Source organism: Oenanthe melanoleuca, chromosome 7, assembly GCF_029582105.1.
Source record: "Oenanthe melanoleuca isolate GR-GAL-2019-014 chromosome 7, OMel1.0, whole genome shotgun sequence".
In the NCBI taxonomy this organism is placed as follows: domain Eukaryota; kingdom Metazoa; phylum Chordata; class Aves; order Passeriformes; family Muscicapidae; genus Oenanthe; species Oenanthe melanoleuca.
In genome coordinates this window covers 26,306,315-26,323,622 of record NC_079341.1, presented here as the reverse complement: position 1 = coordinate 26,323,622, position 17,308 = coordinate 26,306,315, and the positions used below count along the sequence as shown (strand labels likewise).

General features: G+C 41.4%; 1 protein-coding gene across 1 annotated transcript in view; it reads left to right on the top strand.

The window, feature by feature from the left end:
• HSPBAP1 (HSPB1 associated protein 1) overlaps positions 1–16,740 on the top strand; it is a 38,504-nt gene extending 21,764 nt beyond the window's left edge. The window contains exons 4-8 of the mRNA XM_056496955.1: positions 195–331; positions 3,479–3,650; positions 11,018–11,101; positions 14,083–14,193; positions 14,398–16,740. Of these exons, the coding sequence (XP_056352930.1) occupies positions 195–331; positions 3,479–3,650; positions 11,018–11,101; positions 14,083–14,193; positions 14,398–14,949 (1,056 nt within the window). The 3' untranslated portion in view covers positions 14,950–16,740. The remainder of the gene's footprint in view (positions 1–194; positions 332–3,478; positions 3,651–11,017; positions 11,102–14,082; positions 14,194–14,397) is intronic.
• Positions 16,741–17,308: the final 568 nt, after the last annotated feature.

Below are 17,308 nucleotides of genomic sequence, written 5' to 3'. Positions count from 1 at the left end.
ATGAGAAAGGTGGGGATGAGAATTTTGGAGGAAGGGGAACAGACTATGTGTTTTCCAAAACCAACCAAGGCAAAACAGCTGCAGTGGATAAAGAGTGATGAGCAGTGGAAGGAGAAGACAGGAGACTCCCAGAACTAAGGATTGGATGTGAATCAGTTCAAAGCTTACATAAATAAACCTTTTTGTTGCTGTAGGATGTTAGGTGGTCTGACTTTGGTTTTCCTGGAAGAAGTGGAAAAGAGAGCACGCTGTGGATTGGTTCTGAAGGAGCAAACACCCCCTGCCATTTGGACTCCTACGGCTGCAACTTAGTGTTGCAAGTACAAGGAAGGTAATACAGGGCAAGTACAGGGGAGTTATACTGTGCATAAAGTCAGTTTTGGACTCTTTTAGTATTAATTCTAGGTCCTGATTATTTTAGCATTCTGAGTTCTGGATGATTGAAGAGCATAATAACTGTTCTACAGGAAATGACAAAACTTCAGGGCATTCTGGAGTGAAGATGATTTTATTTTCTAGACTGTGTGTCATGTGGTCCAATTATAAACACTTTAATCTTCCTAGTAGTATGAATTCAGGAATTTGGAATTTGGAGATTAAAGAGTTAAAAATAAAAAGGCCCCAAACAAAATAGAAATAAACTACTTTAGACTTTTACAATATTGTCTGTGCAAGAGGCTCTAATAGCCTGCTAGAATTAATTTAAAAGGGAACCATCAGGATGGGAGCAGCCAGCTGTGAGTAAAGTTGAAAGGGACATTTGAGGCTCCAAACTCATTTGGGAGCATGTGGCTTTTGCTGTATCTTTCTGTCTGTTTGTGTGTTTTTTGGTTTTTTTTCCATTCTTTTATTTCTCCTTTCCTTGCATATTGGCCTCAGGGTTGGTGGTGGGGTTTATTTTGTTTTTGGGTTTTGGTTTTTTGTTGCTTTTTTGGTTTTGGGCTTTTATCTATTATTGCTGGAGTAGTGCTAGAGTAGCAGAACAGGTTGCACGCGCTTTTTAGGTTTGATAGTATAGAGGGGAAGGAATAACTTGCTAGGGAGTTTTCAGTGGAATTACTCTGCCATTTTATAGAACAGTAAGATCATGGTGGTGGTGGTGGTAGTGTGATTAAGGTGCAGGATTGGAAGTCAGGTGTTGCCTTTTAGCTGGGCAGTGCCACATGCTGACTGGCTTTAAGGCCTGAGGTAAATGGGTTTGTCATCATCTTATCCCTAAAAAGGGTAACTCTGTGTAGGGTTTTCATTCATATTTATAAACAGCCTTGAGGTCCTTGGGTGGATATGCAGCAGAGACACTCTAGAAGCCTCCCTCAGCACTGCAGCCAATCCTGTAGACTTCAGACCACATCAGTAAGCATTGTATTTTGAAGTCCAGACACTTTAGTGTATTCAGGAGCCAGAAATCTCAATGAAAACCAGGAGACTTAAATGCCATAATCTTCTAAGGGTACACTTAACTACTGGATGTACTAAATAAGTACAGTGATGTAGCAGATGCAATACCTGCCAAGCCTCTTTGATATCTACCTTCAGATGTTGAACTCAAGGCAGAGTTCCAGCATCATGTAGCAATTTTGTTCACCTTCCCAAGCCACTTCCTCCCCCTCAAGTAGACCAAAATCCTTGTTCCTCTTAGTGAAAGAAATCCAAAGCCTTTGCACAGCCTGAAAAGACAAAGTTGTTTTCCTCTTCAGAACAAAGCCTTTAAATAGATTGCAAACTTCCACAAGCTTGTGAATCCTGGACTTCTTCAGAGCAGAAAGATTCCCTTTTGAGACTCACAAACAAGACAGGCTTTGTAACAGAATATAAGCTTATGCTAAACTTAAATAGATTTGCCTTTGCAAGAAAGCCAGGGACAACTCCTTAGCCCTTTGTTGCTATCTTGAATTTCCTCCTTGCATCCCTCAGGCTTCTTAATTTTTTTGCTTTATGATATTGCTTTGTCGTCAGTCTGCAGGATTAACCCTGAGCCTCCTAACCTAGTCATTCTCTGCCCCCTCAGAGGATCCAGCTTAGAGGGCAAAATAAAGTTGCAATAAGGCTTGAGTTTCAGAAGTGGTATTATGCCTGCATCCAGCAGTTGCTTTGGTAATTACCAAGAAATATCAGCAGCCTATGGCACGTGCATCTGTGCTGGTATCTGTAGTTCTGACTATCCTGCTATTCCTTTCTCTTCTGTTCCTGTCCCTTTTGGTGTTGTGCCATTTGGTTGCTTTGCTCACATTTTCAGATCTGTGACTTAGAACTGACAACCAGAAGTAGTAGACAAAATTCAAGAAGTGAGTGCCAAGGGAAAGGACACAAAGAAAAGTCCTTGCTAGAGTCCAAAACAAAGAGAAGAGCTACACAAGGTCTCCAGCTGTGCTGTAAAGTGCTGTCTGTACTTTTCCATTGCTTAGTGCATTGGTCATGTTGTACTGTTTGCCTGGCACCTCTTAAATGTGATCAATTCTCTTTGTGTATTCCTCTTGTTTTTCTCTATCACCTAAAGTACTGCCATATAAAACTTCTATTTCTAAATCCCCTGTGTACCTGCTAAGATATTTCATTTATATTACCCATAAAATTGGCACCAGCAGTTCTGGCATATTCTTTTTTTTCACTTTGATCTGGTCTGTATAAGTGAAATAGAGACATTAGCTCCTAAGGACAAAGGGTGGTCTCAGCTCTGCTTAGTCTTGTACTGTGGTGCATTCATGTGCTTCTTTAGGCATGTAGAGAGCAACCTGGCACATGAGTGCCCTCATGAGCAGAACAACCCTGTCCTGCTCCATCTGGCATTTAGTCACACCAGTAAGTTCTTAAATGCACAACCAGCCACATTTTCATCATATGGTACTGATAACACAAAAAAATACAGATATTTAAGGATGCTTATGTCTATGGCTGTATCTGGTTTTTATTTATGCCATCTTTGGCATGGGAGCATCAAGGTGATTTTTACTAAGAATGGGGGGGGTTCACAACTAAAAGCCATGTAAGAACTGCAGGAAACAGAAGATAATATCTATATTTTCTTACTGTTGTCATTCTAAATACACAATGCCCTCCTTTCAAAACAAATACAGATTGTGAAAGCTTTTCATTCAGTGAACAAAAATACATTGTCTGTAACAAAACTATTTCCTCTAGTTTATGGAGCAATTTTTAATGCTCTGAGCATCTGTAAATGCTGCATGTAAAAAGGAGGAAAAAGAAACCAGATGGGAGAGGTTTTTTTAAATTTTATTTTATCTGCCTTTAAAAATGATTGGTGAGAAGCTGTAAATCTTTTCAGTTAAAAAATTAAAAAGTGGAATATTTTAAATATACTTTCAGGAGACAGCCTGTAAGCACTGTCTGTGTTCTCACTGCGTAGGAGATTCACACAGCGAGGCAGATTTATGTTTTATTGAAAACCTTGCTACTGCCTTTAGTTCTTTGCTGCAAGTGACATACACTGAATACATTTTTATCTTCTCTCTATTTTCAGGAAGAGATGGCACCTCTTCCCACCTGGTGACACCAGTTTCCTTTATCCTACTAGGATCCCTTATGAGGAATCCAGCATATTCAGCAAAGTCAACATTGCCAACCCTGATCTGAAACGCTTTCCTGAGTTTAGGAACTCAACAGCCCATGTTGTTACACTCAGTCCAGGACAGGTACCACTTATATAGAAGCTTTACATTACTTAATAATCTATCTAACTGGCTGATTAAGGGCTAGGAAATCTTAACAAATTGACTGTGGAACTTCCCTCTTCCTTCACTCCACATTCAGACTTTATAGATTTCTCCCAGCACAGGAGCTTTCTTTGCTGACAGTTACTTAACCTAGACTTTTTTGTACAAAAACTGCAGACATTTGGAGAGCTAGTTAATCAGCTGATTAACTAGCTGATCAGCTAGTTAATCAGTTGATTCCATACAACCACCTTTCTTGCAACCACCTCAAATCTGTCTACTTCAGAACTTTCTTGAGCTCTGAGCTGTCTATTCTGACAGCAGTATGTTCCATAAAACACATTTGGTTAATGAGTATATAGAGCTAGCAAAGGAACTCATATTTTGGTGGTGAATAGCCTTCATGTATTGCTTTAGTAAATACTTTAATGATGATACTTGCATTTAGAGTGCACACCATTCACAGGTTTCCTGGTGCTTTACAGGGCTGTGAGGATGTTTTTAATCCTGCTTTACTGAAAAGGTTCAGCTGTAAGTGCCTAGCTTACAGTCACACAGGCAGGCAGCAGCAGCATGAGAGTAGGGCTCAGGACTCTTGATTCCCAGTCTCCTGCTGTAAATAGTGTCCTTCTTTATTTAATCAACAAGGTGTGTATTTGGAGACTGAATTACCCTTTTTCATTTGTTCAGCCATGCATGTCCTTGTAACACACTGCTGTGCATCTCAAACTGTCAGGCCCTTCCAAAGGAATTTTGCAATGGTCATTGCTCAGACAGTGGAGTTGCTGCTGCTGGAGCCCTTCTGCCATTCTGCTATCAGATATTGTCCTCTTTTGACCTGCCAGCTCAACAATTGTATGAGCATTCCCCTATCCCTAACTGGCAAACCCAGCTGCCTTCAACAATTTAAAGAATGGATTTTTGCTAATTAAGTTAATTTTGAGGAGGCAGAGTGGGGCAGGATAGTAGCTTCCAACAAAAGGGTGATACCCATCTACTGGAAGTGTATACTCTCCAGTTGGTACAGGTACAAATGGGGAATCTATGATCAGCCTTTACTGTTTGCACTACATTAACTCGTACTCATACTCCTAAAGCAAATCATTAGTTTCACATTCAGCACTGTGTAGAATTGCAGCAGTCAGTAATTTAAAGCATAAAGAACAAATTTTTACTATTGATAAAAATGTCACATCCATTCAGTAATGTGTTATCCCTGATCCCCAATACTATTTGAATTTATAATCTCCTTTGCAATGATCAAGTGTACTAGTGAACCTTTAATATGGTCTTAATTTTAATTAGGCTTAAAGCAATTACAAATTAATCTTGCTAGGAATAAAGATCTTGAGCCAGCTCAGTAATACAATTTGTCTGTATTGCCATGAAAGAGATACTGTTTGGATTTCTTGGGGGGAAAGTAATGTAGAAGCAAGGATGGAGCAGTGAGGTATTGCCTTTGTCCATTTTATCACTGCTTTCTGTGTGGTGCTTGCCAGCATCTCACCCAGAAGCTTTTGGGGCAGGTGGCTGGGAACTGCTGCCATTTGATGGAGAGGAAAGGAATGACCTAGAAGAACTCCTTTATTAACAAGGGAGAGGATTCCTAAATAATGTCTTGATATGTGCTTAACGGTGGTTTTCACACAGAATTAGCCCAATTACTGCAGAATTTGTAGGCATCTTTATTTTGTGATAATATGTAGCATCTCCACTCATTCCCAGAGGGTATGCAGAACATTTTGGATTATTGTAACAATAAAAGACTGAAAAAATGAAGACAAAGGTGTTCTTAGGTATTCAGGAGAGCAGCTGCATGTAGGGTGAGTGCAGCTTTGAATATCAAAAACTTAATGTGTCTAATGCCACCTTCTGGTCGATGTTTGCTACCAGCCATTTTTCTACACCCTTTCTGCCTGAAAGCAGAATTCTGCATGTAACATTGTGCCAGTGCACAGAGTGTGCTCCAATTAGATCCTTTGTTCCCTTCCATTGTACTGTTCAGAGGTGAACCTCTGCTATGAATTTTGGTAGCTGACTGAGACTTAAGGTTTTGTAAGGTTTCATCCTTTACCTAACCATTGGCTGTCAGCTGCATTTTGACAGACATAACTTCTGGTTATACATTAGTGATCTGTTCTGAAACAAATGATAAAAACATTGAGATGTCAAGCTTACTCAAATATGCATCTGAGCAGTTGAAGGCCTTGCAGCAGTACATGAGTACATCCACTATATCCATGAGGCTGTGTCACACAAATGTAGGGGCTCCTTATAAATGTTTGGACCTGGTCACCTATGTGATGATTGCAAAACTGAGGACTAAGTTTGGAGCAGCATTTCTAGTAACACATTAATGCTTTTCTTAAATATACAAATATTCCCTAAAAGACCAGAAATGGGACAAAACATATCTGTTCTAGTATCTTCTACCCATGCTCTGGGACAGGTGTTAAAAGAATTAGGGATCTGTCACCCTCAGCTTAAATCCTGTTCAGGACTGGTGTCCTATCTGCCATCAGTGTCTCCTGGCACCTCAACAAGGTGGTTCATCCTTCCTGTCTTACACAATTAGAGTCCTGCAGGAACATTGATCCCACCTTGTCCTTCAGCACAGGCTATAGAAGGAGCCTATGCACAGAGATGTTTAACTTTTTTGATGATTAAAAATAGGAGAGATGAATACCACCTGAAAAGGCTACAAAAAACTGAGATGCTGTACAAGCATAAAATCATTGATCATTCTTTCCTCTGCCCCACTTCTCACTGACTTCTGGCTTCCTTCCTGCTCACTAATGTAATTGCTCTTAATCCATCTGCCTGTTAATCCATATCCACATAACTAGACAATGGTAGAGGGACTACAAAGTGCATCTGAGTTTATCTGAAGGTCTGGAGAGCAAGCAGCTGCCACTCTGGGCTCCCATGAGCAATTCCATTCCCTCTCTTGCTACCCCAGACAGGTGCTGTTAGAGGCAGTGCTTGCCTGCCCTGTGGCCTGGCCCTGTGCCCCAGTGCAGCCTGGAGCCAGAGGAGCTGCAGTGCAGAAGTGCAAGGAAAAGGCCTAACTGAGGTAGTCTAAGAGGCACATTGAGTCTGAGAAGGATGCCCTCCCTCCAGCCTTGAAAAATATTGTCACTGGGTGAGAAAAAATGGTTTTAGAAAAAGGTGAACATTACTGTTTTCTGGTTCTTACCATGCTCTGCTGCTCAGAATTTCCTCTCCCCTGCTTCTGCTTACCTGCTTTCTCAAAGTCTAAAGAAACACATTTGTGTGGCCACAAATACAGTTGTCACTCAGTCCTTGTGCTTAGCTGCAGGATTTTCTCTTTCTGTGCTTCTGCTGCAGAATCTAACAAACCATGGGATCCTGCTCAGCAGCAGAGCTGCCAACAGCACAGGCAAACCTCTGACTTGTAACCTAACCCTGAGCAAGAAGAAATCTTCATGAAGTCAAGGAGGGATTTCCCTGCGTGCTGCCTTTAAAGAAAGAGTGTGAGAACATGAGATTTGGCTTAAAGAGCAGCAGAACACGCAGTCCAGATAGCCAAGGAAAATATAATTAATACCAAAGTGTTTTAGTAAGTCAAGAAATGGAGTAATTCAAAGGTAGTGTAATGTTCCAGCTCAAAGTATACAAAAGAATTTTTAAAAGGGGTTACAGTGAAAAAAACTACTTTTGTTGGAGAAGAATTTAAGTGATTTTACTAAAAGAGAATTCAGGGTTGGCCACAGCATTATGCATAGTAGATGGTAGATAATTCTGTTCTGGGGAAGGAATTAAGAGTTTTTGTATGGCCCCAAGTTACCCCATAGAGAAGGCAGACAGCCCAACCCAACCTCAAGACACCAGAACTGTCATCTCCATCACAGAAGAATAAGAGTCCAGGAGCTGAGTTTAGGCTAGGATTGGTGATAAAAACACTGCAACCTGCTCAATATGGAGAACTGCATTAATGCCCCAAAAGCCAGACAAACTAAAGGTCAAAGCTGCAAGTTCTGGACTCTACTTCTCCATGTGTTCCCTGAGCTTTGCCTGGGTCACTGTGGGCATGGCCTGACACAGCCCCTCTCCCTCCTCCTTCACTCTGCTTTTCCCCAGGGCTGTGCCCATATTTCTGACTCCAGTCACCCTTGGAACTCTGTGTCAGTAGAGGGGAAGCCACCAGGAGGGAGGAGGGAGGCAGAATGGAAGCACCTTCCAAGCACCAGGACAGCCAGGCACCAGCTGGGATGAGCCATAGGCTGGGGCAGCAGCTGTCACAGAGCCCTCAGGTGGTGTTCCCACACAATTCACTATGCCTGCACCTACTTCATTTGATTTTCCATTGCCATGGTTGCAAACACTTCTGGTATTTCTTTGGGTCCCCACGTGGCTCGATGTCTTTATCTTCCCATCACACTGGCTTCCTTTTTGTGTGCATTTACCTAAATCTCTTTTTCTAATGAGCAGAAATTTCTTGGTATAATATTTCACTTCAGGGTATGCTCTCTTTTTGAAGCAATTCCACCTTTGCCCTACCTTTGCACTGTATCAAGTTAATCATGTCCACTGAGAATTCAAACCTGCTCTGTTCTCTGTGCTGTACAAGTCTTCAGCATTGCTCCACTTGCTCTTCCAACTGTTTCTTTGGTTTCTTTCCTCCCATTACAACATCTCATTTTATCTTTTCTGGGACTTCTGTCCTACTTTAACTTCATTTGCTATATTTGGATGCCACTAGCCTAAATATTAAAATTATCTGATTGGTTACTGTTTAGATCAGTGTCTTCCCAGCACTAATAAAATTAGATAAGTTCTGTAGAAAGCAGGCTAGCACAAGATTATCTCCTAGTCTAGAGTAGTTCTGTCTTGCTATTGTACTTTACATTTTCTTTCTAAAATGTTTGCTGCATTTGTATGTGTTATTTCACTGTGGCTCACTTTCACATTTCCTATAGGAATGTAACTAAATATGTGTCCCATATTCATAAGCATATAGAAGTCTGCTTTATTTTATTGTGGAATTGATCGTTAGAGGTGGGAGTGGTGTTTTTTTTGTTTTCATTTTATTGTGTGTATGTTTGTTCTAATTTGAAAACCTAGAAGAATACTAGTAGGTAAACGCAGAAGAATCCTACCTCTTTCTTTTCTGGGTTGTTGGGGTTTTGGGGGTGTTTTGTTTTGTTTTGTCTTGTTAGTTCTGCTCTCTTGCCAGCTGTATTTTTTGGTTTTAATTACCATTTTCCCTTTCTTCATGTTCCTTAAAGTTTTAGTCCTTTTACTTTTTGATAATTTCAATTTTCTTGTTGCTATAAATCCTTATTTTAACAAGCATAAGTTTTTTCAACAATAAAAGAGGGAGAGCAAGTGTCTTTATGGACTCTTTTGCCTATTGGAGTCACAGCTCTGTAGCTCTTCTATAAACTGCATCAGCAAACAGTGCCAGCTGTAGAAAGGCACAACTGCAGTTATTACCCTTAACTTGCTGGCAAGAGAAATCTGATTAGTCTCTAAAGGACCAAGTTCCTTCTCTTTGGTTTGAAAACACAGGTCAAGCTGGGGGGGATTGCATTTTCCTTTTGGCAGTACCTCCTCTCTCCAGAGCAATTCTGTCTCCATTTTGCATGTGAGTCATGTGAAGCCAGCACGTTCCATGCTTAATTTCCTTCTTGGTTTTCCAGGCAGCATCTCTTCCTGAAACATTTATACACCTCCCTTGTATCTTGCTCGTGTTTCCTTGCTACATAGTCCCTCTGCACCAATTCTCCAGTGTCTTCATCCAGTTCTCCAGCATGTTGGAAGCTCGCTGTTCCTACAGAGGTCTCACAGGCAGGATCCTGTTGTTGCTGCTTACGGGAGCTCTGCTTTCTTCTGCTGTAAAACAAAGTTTTCCAGGGTTCATCATTTCACCCTGTCACTTGGAGGGCACCCAGATTCTTTAGCAGAGCTCAGTGTAAGATCCCCTGTACAGCAGATGAGCATTTGGAGGTAGGGAGGTTTTTGTATGATTTTGCAGTCCATAAAACTGGCAAACACTTCCTTACAGATAAACCCATTGCTGCTAATGCAACTGCACTGTTCATTTAAAGTGGATGTTTTCTTGATAAAAATAAAACTCTGAAACTTGTCCAGTGTAGAAAACATGTTTTGGCTGCAGTCTGTAGGGTTTCATACACTTATATGTCAGGACTAACTAGTGATATTTTTAAAATAATGACCCTCCACTGATTGACTTCCTCTTCTGTTCTGTACGCTGTACCGGATTAAAGAATAATTTCCAAATGTTTTTGACCTTTGGAGAGCTGTGCCTTTTTTTTGTTTGATTTAAATTGAAGCCTGTGGAGAACATTTTGTCATCTGGCCCAAAAAATGAGTGTTCCAAGTGTCCTGTAAGTGTTTGCAGAGCTGGTGCCATTGTTTCCTCCACAGACATTTTCTCATTAGCCGTGTTTTGATATAATGAAGCACAGGGCTATCTGGGTAGCAGAACATTCTTCCAAGTAATTTGTGTCTACCAAGAGAAGGAATTGTCTGCAAGTCAGATACAGATCATTGCTTCACTTTCCCCATTGTGAAGTGCATATTTTTATCTGTCTCTGACCATTTTTATAACTTGTCAAAAAATATCTTTTATGCTTTCCTTGATAGCTCCATGCTAATCTAATGTTCAGTAATCTGCAAAGCTTGTCCTCGATCATCAAAACAACATCAGTGTCATGTACCATAATAACCATGGGTTGGAATCAATTTTATGTCACAGTTATCATCCTGATCTTGTTATAAAGCTCTGATCTAAACTAGATTGTCCCAGAAATCATGACATTTTCTTTTAAAAGCCTGTCTACTAAAAGTGACAAATTTAATACTGGTGATTATTTACCAGAATTAAAGCTATGTTTTGTCACCTAGTCACCTAGATGAGCATAGGGATGCCTGTTTTTTGGGGAAACCAGCTGGCAGTCCTAAAGGAACTGGGATGTCTGCTCAGCTGGAGAGTCACGAAAGAATTCCTGCTTGCCTGAGACTCTCTGAAGCCCTGATGTACTGCTGCACCAACTGCACCCCCTCTGTACTGCTGGACTTTGCTTACCTACAGCAGTTAAAGGTTATAGTCCTGCTTGGGACTGTATGGGAAGGAGTTGGGATGAAAGGTAGTTCTGGATCATGTCCATTTCTTACGTGATAGTGTTGGTAGAGGGCGCATTTAAGTCTTGAGAAAAGGCTCTTTTAAAGAGAGAAATAAATACCACCTCTCACCTGTGTCTTTGCCTCAGTTGTCTCTACATCCCACATCACCTAAATTTAAAAACTGTGTCTTTCTTTGTGCTTCTGCTTGTACCCTAATGTAATGTCTCCCATTCCAGGTCCTGCTTGTTCCAAGGCACTGGTGGCACTATGTGGAATCCATTGATCCTGTCACTGTCAGCATAAACTCTTGGATTGAACTGGTATTTTCCTTTTAATGTTCTGGGGATGTAGCACTTCCAAAGGATTTCTGTCCCTTGCCTAGCAGGTTCAGTCATATTGGGTGTGTTGTGTTCAGAGGCTGGGAAGGGAAGAGCCCTTATGGATACATTTTTTTCTGGAAGAACCTTTCAAGGTTCCAGATCTGAAGCCCCAGTTCAGCAGAAATCCCCTTTCAAGTTTACTTCAACCAGGTAAACAAGTAAACACAAGCTAAATTTTCATACCTAGTTTCTTAAGGGCCAGCCAGCTTTGTGCTGAGTAGACAACAAAAATGCAGCAACTTCACCTCAAGGACAAGCTTATGTGCAAAGCTAAATTAGAATTTAAATCAGATTAATGTGAGTAGGAAGGGAGGGGAAAAGGAATTTTGAATTTTCATTCCTCTGTGATAGCTTTGATTTGGCTGAAGTTAGATTTCCTCATGTACTTAATTAATTTTTTTCTCCCTGGGCTTTGATTTTTCTTGCTCATGTTAACCAGTATATATGGGATGGTTCCAGGGATATCAGAGAATCATGGAATAGTTTGGATTGGAAGGGACATTTAAAGGTTGTCTAATACAATCACTCTGCAGGGAGCAGGGACATCTTCCACTAGATCATCTCAATACTCCAGAAGGTTTTCTGATTGACATGATTATTAATCCTAAGTTAATACTAAAAAAGGAAAAAAAAAAAAAAAAAAAGCAAGACCTTTTGAAATGGCCTGTGAAAGCTGCCTCACTAAAATACTCACTGCCTTATATTTTTTCCTACTTCTAAGACCTATATTAGACTGGAAGTCTGCAGGGGAAGGAACATATGCATTCATCTGCTATACTGAGACCACACAATGCATTTCCCATACCAGCATCAAACCAAGCAGAGCAGAGGAGCTCACTTGGGTATTTCCCTCATGGAGAAGTTTTTGAGATGAAACTTGTGAATTTAGCAAGGAGAGCAGGCCAAAGCCCAGCCCAGGCTCTTACATAGCCCTAAGTGCAGTCAGGCTGTTTCCAGTGCCAGAGAAAGCACCAATTACACTGCAGAGCAGCCACTTAAGCCTGCCTTGAATTTGAGCCTTTGAGGTAATTCAGAGCAGCTGGCTGTGTGCCCTGGGCTTGGGAAGGCCCTGATGTCACCACACACTTGTGCCCTAAGCTGGGCCTCACAAGTTGTGCCCCTCTGGAGGAGCAGGCTGTGATGGGATCATCTTGGCTGGGAGCTCCCAGGTGCTGGGGTGGGGCCTGAGCATTTCTAGCTGTTCTTATATGTTGCAATGTAAAAAAAAAAAAAAAAAAAAAAAAAAAAAGTGGAGCTAAAAGTGGAGTTCTATGTCCTTTTCTGTCATAAAGGTCTTGGAGAAGTCATTAAGATCCTATTTGGTAACAGCAAGAGTCAGTGGTTGTATGGCATCATAAGCAGAGGAGCGTTTGCTGGTCTTGCTGATAAATGACACACATCCTCCCCAAATATCAGTATCTGCCATGAGCAAATGTGGCTATTTCAGCCCAGGTGAAAGTTTCTTACAGAAATCATCCCTGCAGCTGATGATGCAGCACTGTTTGTTAGGTGTTGGGCAATCCATCTATAGAATAAATTCTGACATGGATTCTAAAAGACAATTCTAAGAACATTTGCATTACCAAACCAAGCAGTTCTTGCTCGCAGCTGTTACCAGCTGCTTTCATATTGACAGATGTGAATCACACCAACAATTACAGTCCCAGTGAAACCATTAATTATATTGGCAAGAGTTTAGAGTGGAAATTTAATTTGTTTTCAGCTGGATCTGAGCTACCCAGAACTATTCCTTGCTTTCTAACATTCTGTCATGTAATCAGTACAGCCCTGTTACTCAGCAGGCCAGGATGAATACCAAGAATGCAACATCTTAAATAATTTCCACATGTAGATACTAGAGTCTGTATTTTGGTGTTTTTTCATACCAGGCTATTAAAAAGCCAAGCATCTAAACCCATGAAATGCCAAGAGCATTGCTTCTATCCCAAATTCTGCTTAGGGTTCCAGGACAAATTGCTGCCTTCAGCACTCATAGTGGCCGGATGTGTGGTTTGCTTGACAGGTTTCTTGGAGCCACAGTTAGACTGATCAAGGCTGTGGGTAGATCATCTTACATCTCCCTCCAAAATTAATACATCTAAGCAGCTCAGTTAAAGCAAATTTATGCATCCACTTGTCATTGAGATAACCAAACCACCATTGTGTTTGAGAGTCTACCATTCCTTCCACATACAAGAAACTCAAATGGGAAAGAAAGCTAAGATCCTGTAAAATTTTGTTCTGCTATCCTAACTTAGCTAGTATCCAGCTGTCCAAGGAGGGGGATGCAGGAAGTGAGGGCCTGGAACAAAGAGTCTGTTACTAAGTAAGTTTTTAGTTTTGCAGAAGAGCTTTTAGAGCAAACATGCTTTTCCTTCTGGTAATGTTCAAAAGTGAAGCAGTTTGTCAGGTGCTGTTACATCATAAAATATTTCCTAAATTTCCTTAATATTCACTTTTGTGCTTGTGTAGCCCCTAGATAACTGCTGCATTGCTATGACATCCTGTGTGTTTTAATTGCTTAAATTAGATATAATACGTAGCTGTAAAAATGTGCTATGTACATCTATGGCTCTTCTAGTCCTAAAGAGCTGTTTAAATGCATACATTAATTAAATGCTAATATTGCATTGTAATTTGAAGCACCAGATTCAATTAACAAAACACTAATAAGGGAAAAGATTATATACACATACTATTTTTTGCAAATCTTATTCAGATGAGCAGTCACACCAGAGCCTGTGCTGTCACCTGTTTGGAGGCCGTACCCAGGAAGAGAGCCTGAAACTTTCCATTGACTTCACATACATGAGTGTGGCTTTCAAACAGAGGCCATCTATGTTTTTCCTAAGGTCTTTCAGCTTTCTGCAGAGACCCATGAGCTAATCTATCTCCTGAAACCTTCTGTTCTCTTGGGGCAGGATGCAGATCATGAAGCCCGTGTAGAAGAGGCAATAACTCGGATGCTGGTATGCGCCATAAAATCAGCAGAAGATCCCAGTGATGGAGATCTCTGGCTAAATCCCACGGAGGTAAGCCCTCTACTGCTCCCATTACAGCAGCAATAACAAAGAATTACTGACATTTTGCTTAGCTCCCCCTGAGTCTTTATGCTGCTTTGAGAAAAAGAATTTTAAGTTCCATCCCTAGCAAATTTAATTAATGGAAGATAATCACGCAAGGCTGGATTGAAACATGTCTCCTTTTAACTGAGTGCATTCTGGGTGTTTTCCTAGGTTGAGGCAACATCCCATGAAATCAATCTTCAGTACCTGAATAAAGCAGTGTCTGCATACCTCAAGTGTCAGAAGACAAGTGTGTCAGGACAGGCACATTCCAGCAGCACTGGTGCAGAGCAGAGGACAAACACCTCAGGCAAGAGGAAGAGAAGGGAAGTTGGCTGTGAACCAGGGAGCTGCACATTACTAACCCAGGAATGTGACTGTCCAACACCCAAAGCAGAAGAGCTGCAGGAAATACCTTTTGGGCCTCATCTTATTAAGGTTTTACCACAGTCTCACAAAACAAGTGTGATGGGTGCAGTCACCATTGAAAGTGATGGTGGAGATCTCCATAAAAATGAAGAACATTTTGGAAAATTACACTGCAAGAGGGAGAGATTGCTAATGAGTAATGACTGTGAGACAGCTGCACATCAAATGGATTCAGACTGCAGTCCATGCACCTCACAAACAGCCCTTTCTACCAATGACTTGTTAGACTGTCTGGTTAACCCTCGTGTCATCAGTTTAGTGGCTCAGCTGCTGTTGGAGAGAATGAGAGTGTGATGCTGGAGTGCTTTATCATTTCTGAAACAGAAATCAAACAGCAGCTTTGTTCTGCGTGTTTAAGATCTGTAGTAATTGAATGTTCCATTTCAAATAATGTTTAGGTACAGATAGACACAGTTAATGGTTAAGTGCAGGTGGAAGTTGAGCTGAAAGAAGAATAGCTGGTTGATGATGGCTGGGAAGAGAAAGGTGTGTTTAGTCAGTGAGCTGCTCAGTGTTACGAGCAAGAGAGAGCACACACACGTGCTGTGCAGGTGAGATCTTCACAGTGTTCTTCAGCTCTGAGCTGGAAAACAAGTATGGCTTGATGATGGACAGCAGAGAGAGTGCTGGGACATGGTCACATAGCAGAGGGGACCAAGGGTGGGAGTAGATAGATTGACTGACTGCAGACTGCAGTCCTTGACCACATTTAAAGTAAAATGGTCAGTAAGCAATCAGTTGATCACATTAAAAATAATAAATTCAGGTAAACCTAAACCTCAGCCAAGAAACAATGCACTCACTAATGCATCTACTTCCTCCCTTCTACTAACTTCAGTTTTGTCACAAAGCTCTAGATTGGAGTGAGACAAAAGCCCTTAGCAAGAAAGTAGCCTTTAGCTAGTTCAGAAACGCTTGAAACTGGGAGATTAAGGGCCATTGGGGAGTTGCTGTTGTTATTTATTTAAAGCCAGATGTGCACAGTCCCCTATCTCTAAAAAACAAAACAAAACAGCTATGACTTTTTACCTCTGTCCTTCTCTTTACCGTAACAATCAAAATGTATTATTGTTTTCTTTTGGTTGTAAATGGTCGCTGTTCAAGATCATCCTTTCTTCAAAGGATAGTGGTCCTTGGATTTGTTTTTGAAGGCTGAGTTGTTCTTTCATTGAAAAGTTAGGGAGCATGAAATATAGGCAAGAAGGTTTGTTAACTGTGAAGCTGTGCATGGAGGCTTGAACAAAACCTGGGAAGAAAGCTGCTGGCATCTTCCAGGATGCTCTCACCTCCTCTGATTTCTGTTTGTGGTGGCAACAGAGGCATTTGCCTTAACCACAGTTTCAAGAGACAGCTTCAGGGACAGCTCCTGTGAAACCTTTGCTTGTGTCTGCAAGAGACCAAGAAACCAGTTTCTATCATCAGCCTGTTCCCATATCCATAACCTTGCACCACCAGCCCTCCAGCTGGTATTTCCTTTGCTTAGTGTGTGTTCCCTGCTAAATACGTGAAGTTAGTGCTGTTTTCACAAGGATCACCTTCCACTAATTTATAGCTGAAAAATCCTGATAGCAAAGGTGCTTTTCTGCTTTTATTGAGATTGCATGTTGGCAGGGCCCTGATGAATTATGGTAAAGGCTTTAGATATGCACCAATAGATCAGAAATTCAGGAAACCTTGCTATTTCAAAAATCTCCCCAAAAACCTAATACACTTGGAAGAGGATTAAGTTGAAAAGACTCAAAGGTTCACATTTAACAAGCACAGAAACCTTACCCTGATGGAAACAGGTGTGTGTGTATTTTGCTGGAGACCCTTGCTTTGAAGAGTGGCTGTGAGTTGGTAGCAGAGGCATAATCTCTGACCCATGAAAGTGCAGTTTCCAGTGTCCTGCTCTGCCCTGGTAATTTGGCTCAGACCCTGATAACACCTTTGCATGATCCTCAAGGGCAACCTGCAAGTGAGATACAATTCTCAGCAACCTGAGAAAATCCCCTGTTCTTGTTTCATGTTTCTATACCAAAGGGTCTCAATGGGGTTGCACCCTTGCAACCAGACCAGAATTTAATAAACAATCCTGTTGATACAGTTCCTGTTTGTGATGGTGCTGCTGCTAGGAAGGGATTCAGTTAGGAAACGTCTTGTTCAGCTCTGCTGCCTTTAGTGATTCACCACGCTCATAGGGAGCAGTCTGTGGAACAGGGCAGACCCATCCTGAGGCATAGGCACACCTCAGCAGAGCTGGGTTTAGCAACACCCTGCTCATGTCCTGCTGCTGGGCTTGCCTTTCCCACACTGACCAGGGGGTCTGGGACCAGCTAGAGAGCACTGCTGCTGGGAGCAGCTGCACTGGGAAGGAGGGGTTGCAAATGCTTCATTTTAATTCACTGAGCAAAAATAGTCTTGCAATAAAAAAGCTTTTATGTCTAGAACAGATAGAGGTGGGGGAGGAGAAGCACAGGCAGTAAAGTGGAGGAGGATGGCAGCATCATCTTCCAGTCCCCACAGTGTGAACTTGCTTAGCTTAAGCTTTCCTCCCAACACACAGATCATCTTAACACACCCCACAAAATCCACACTGAACATTTCACCCCTCTTTATTCCAAATGAGTGTCCTTGGGAAGGCTCACTGAATATGTCAGGAGTGTCTGTAGGA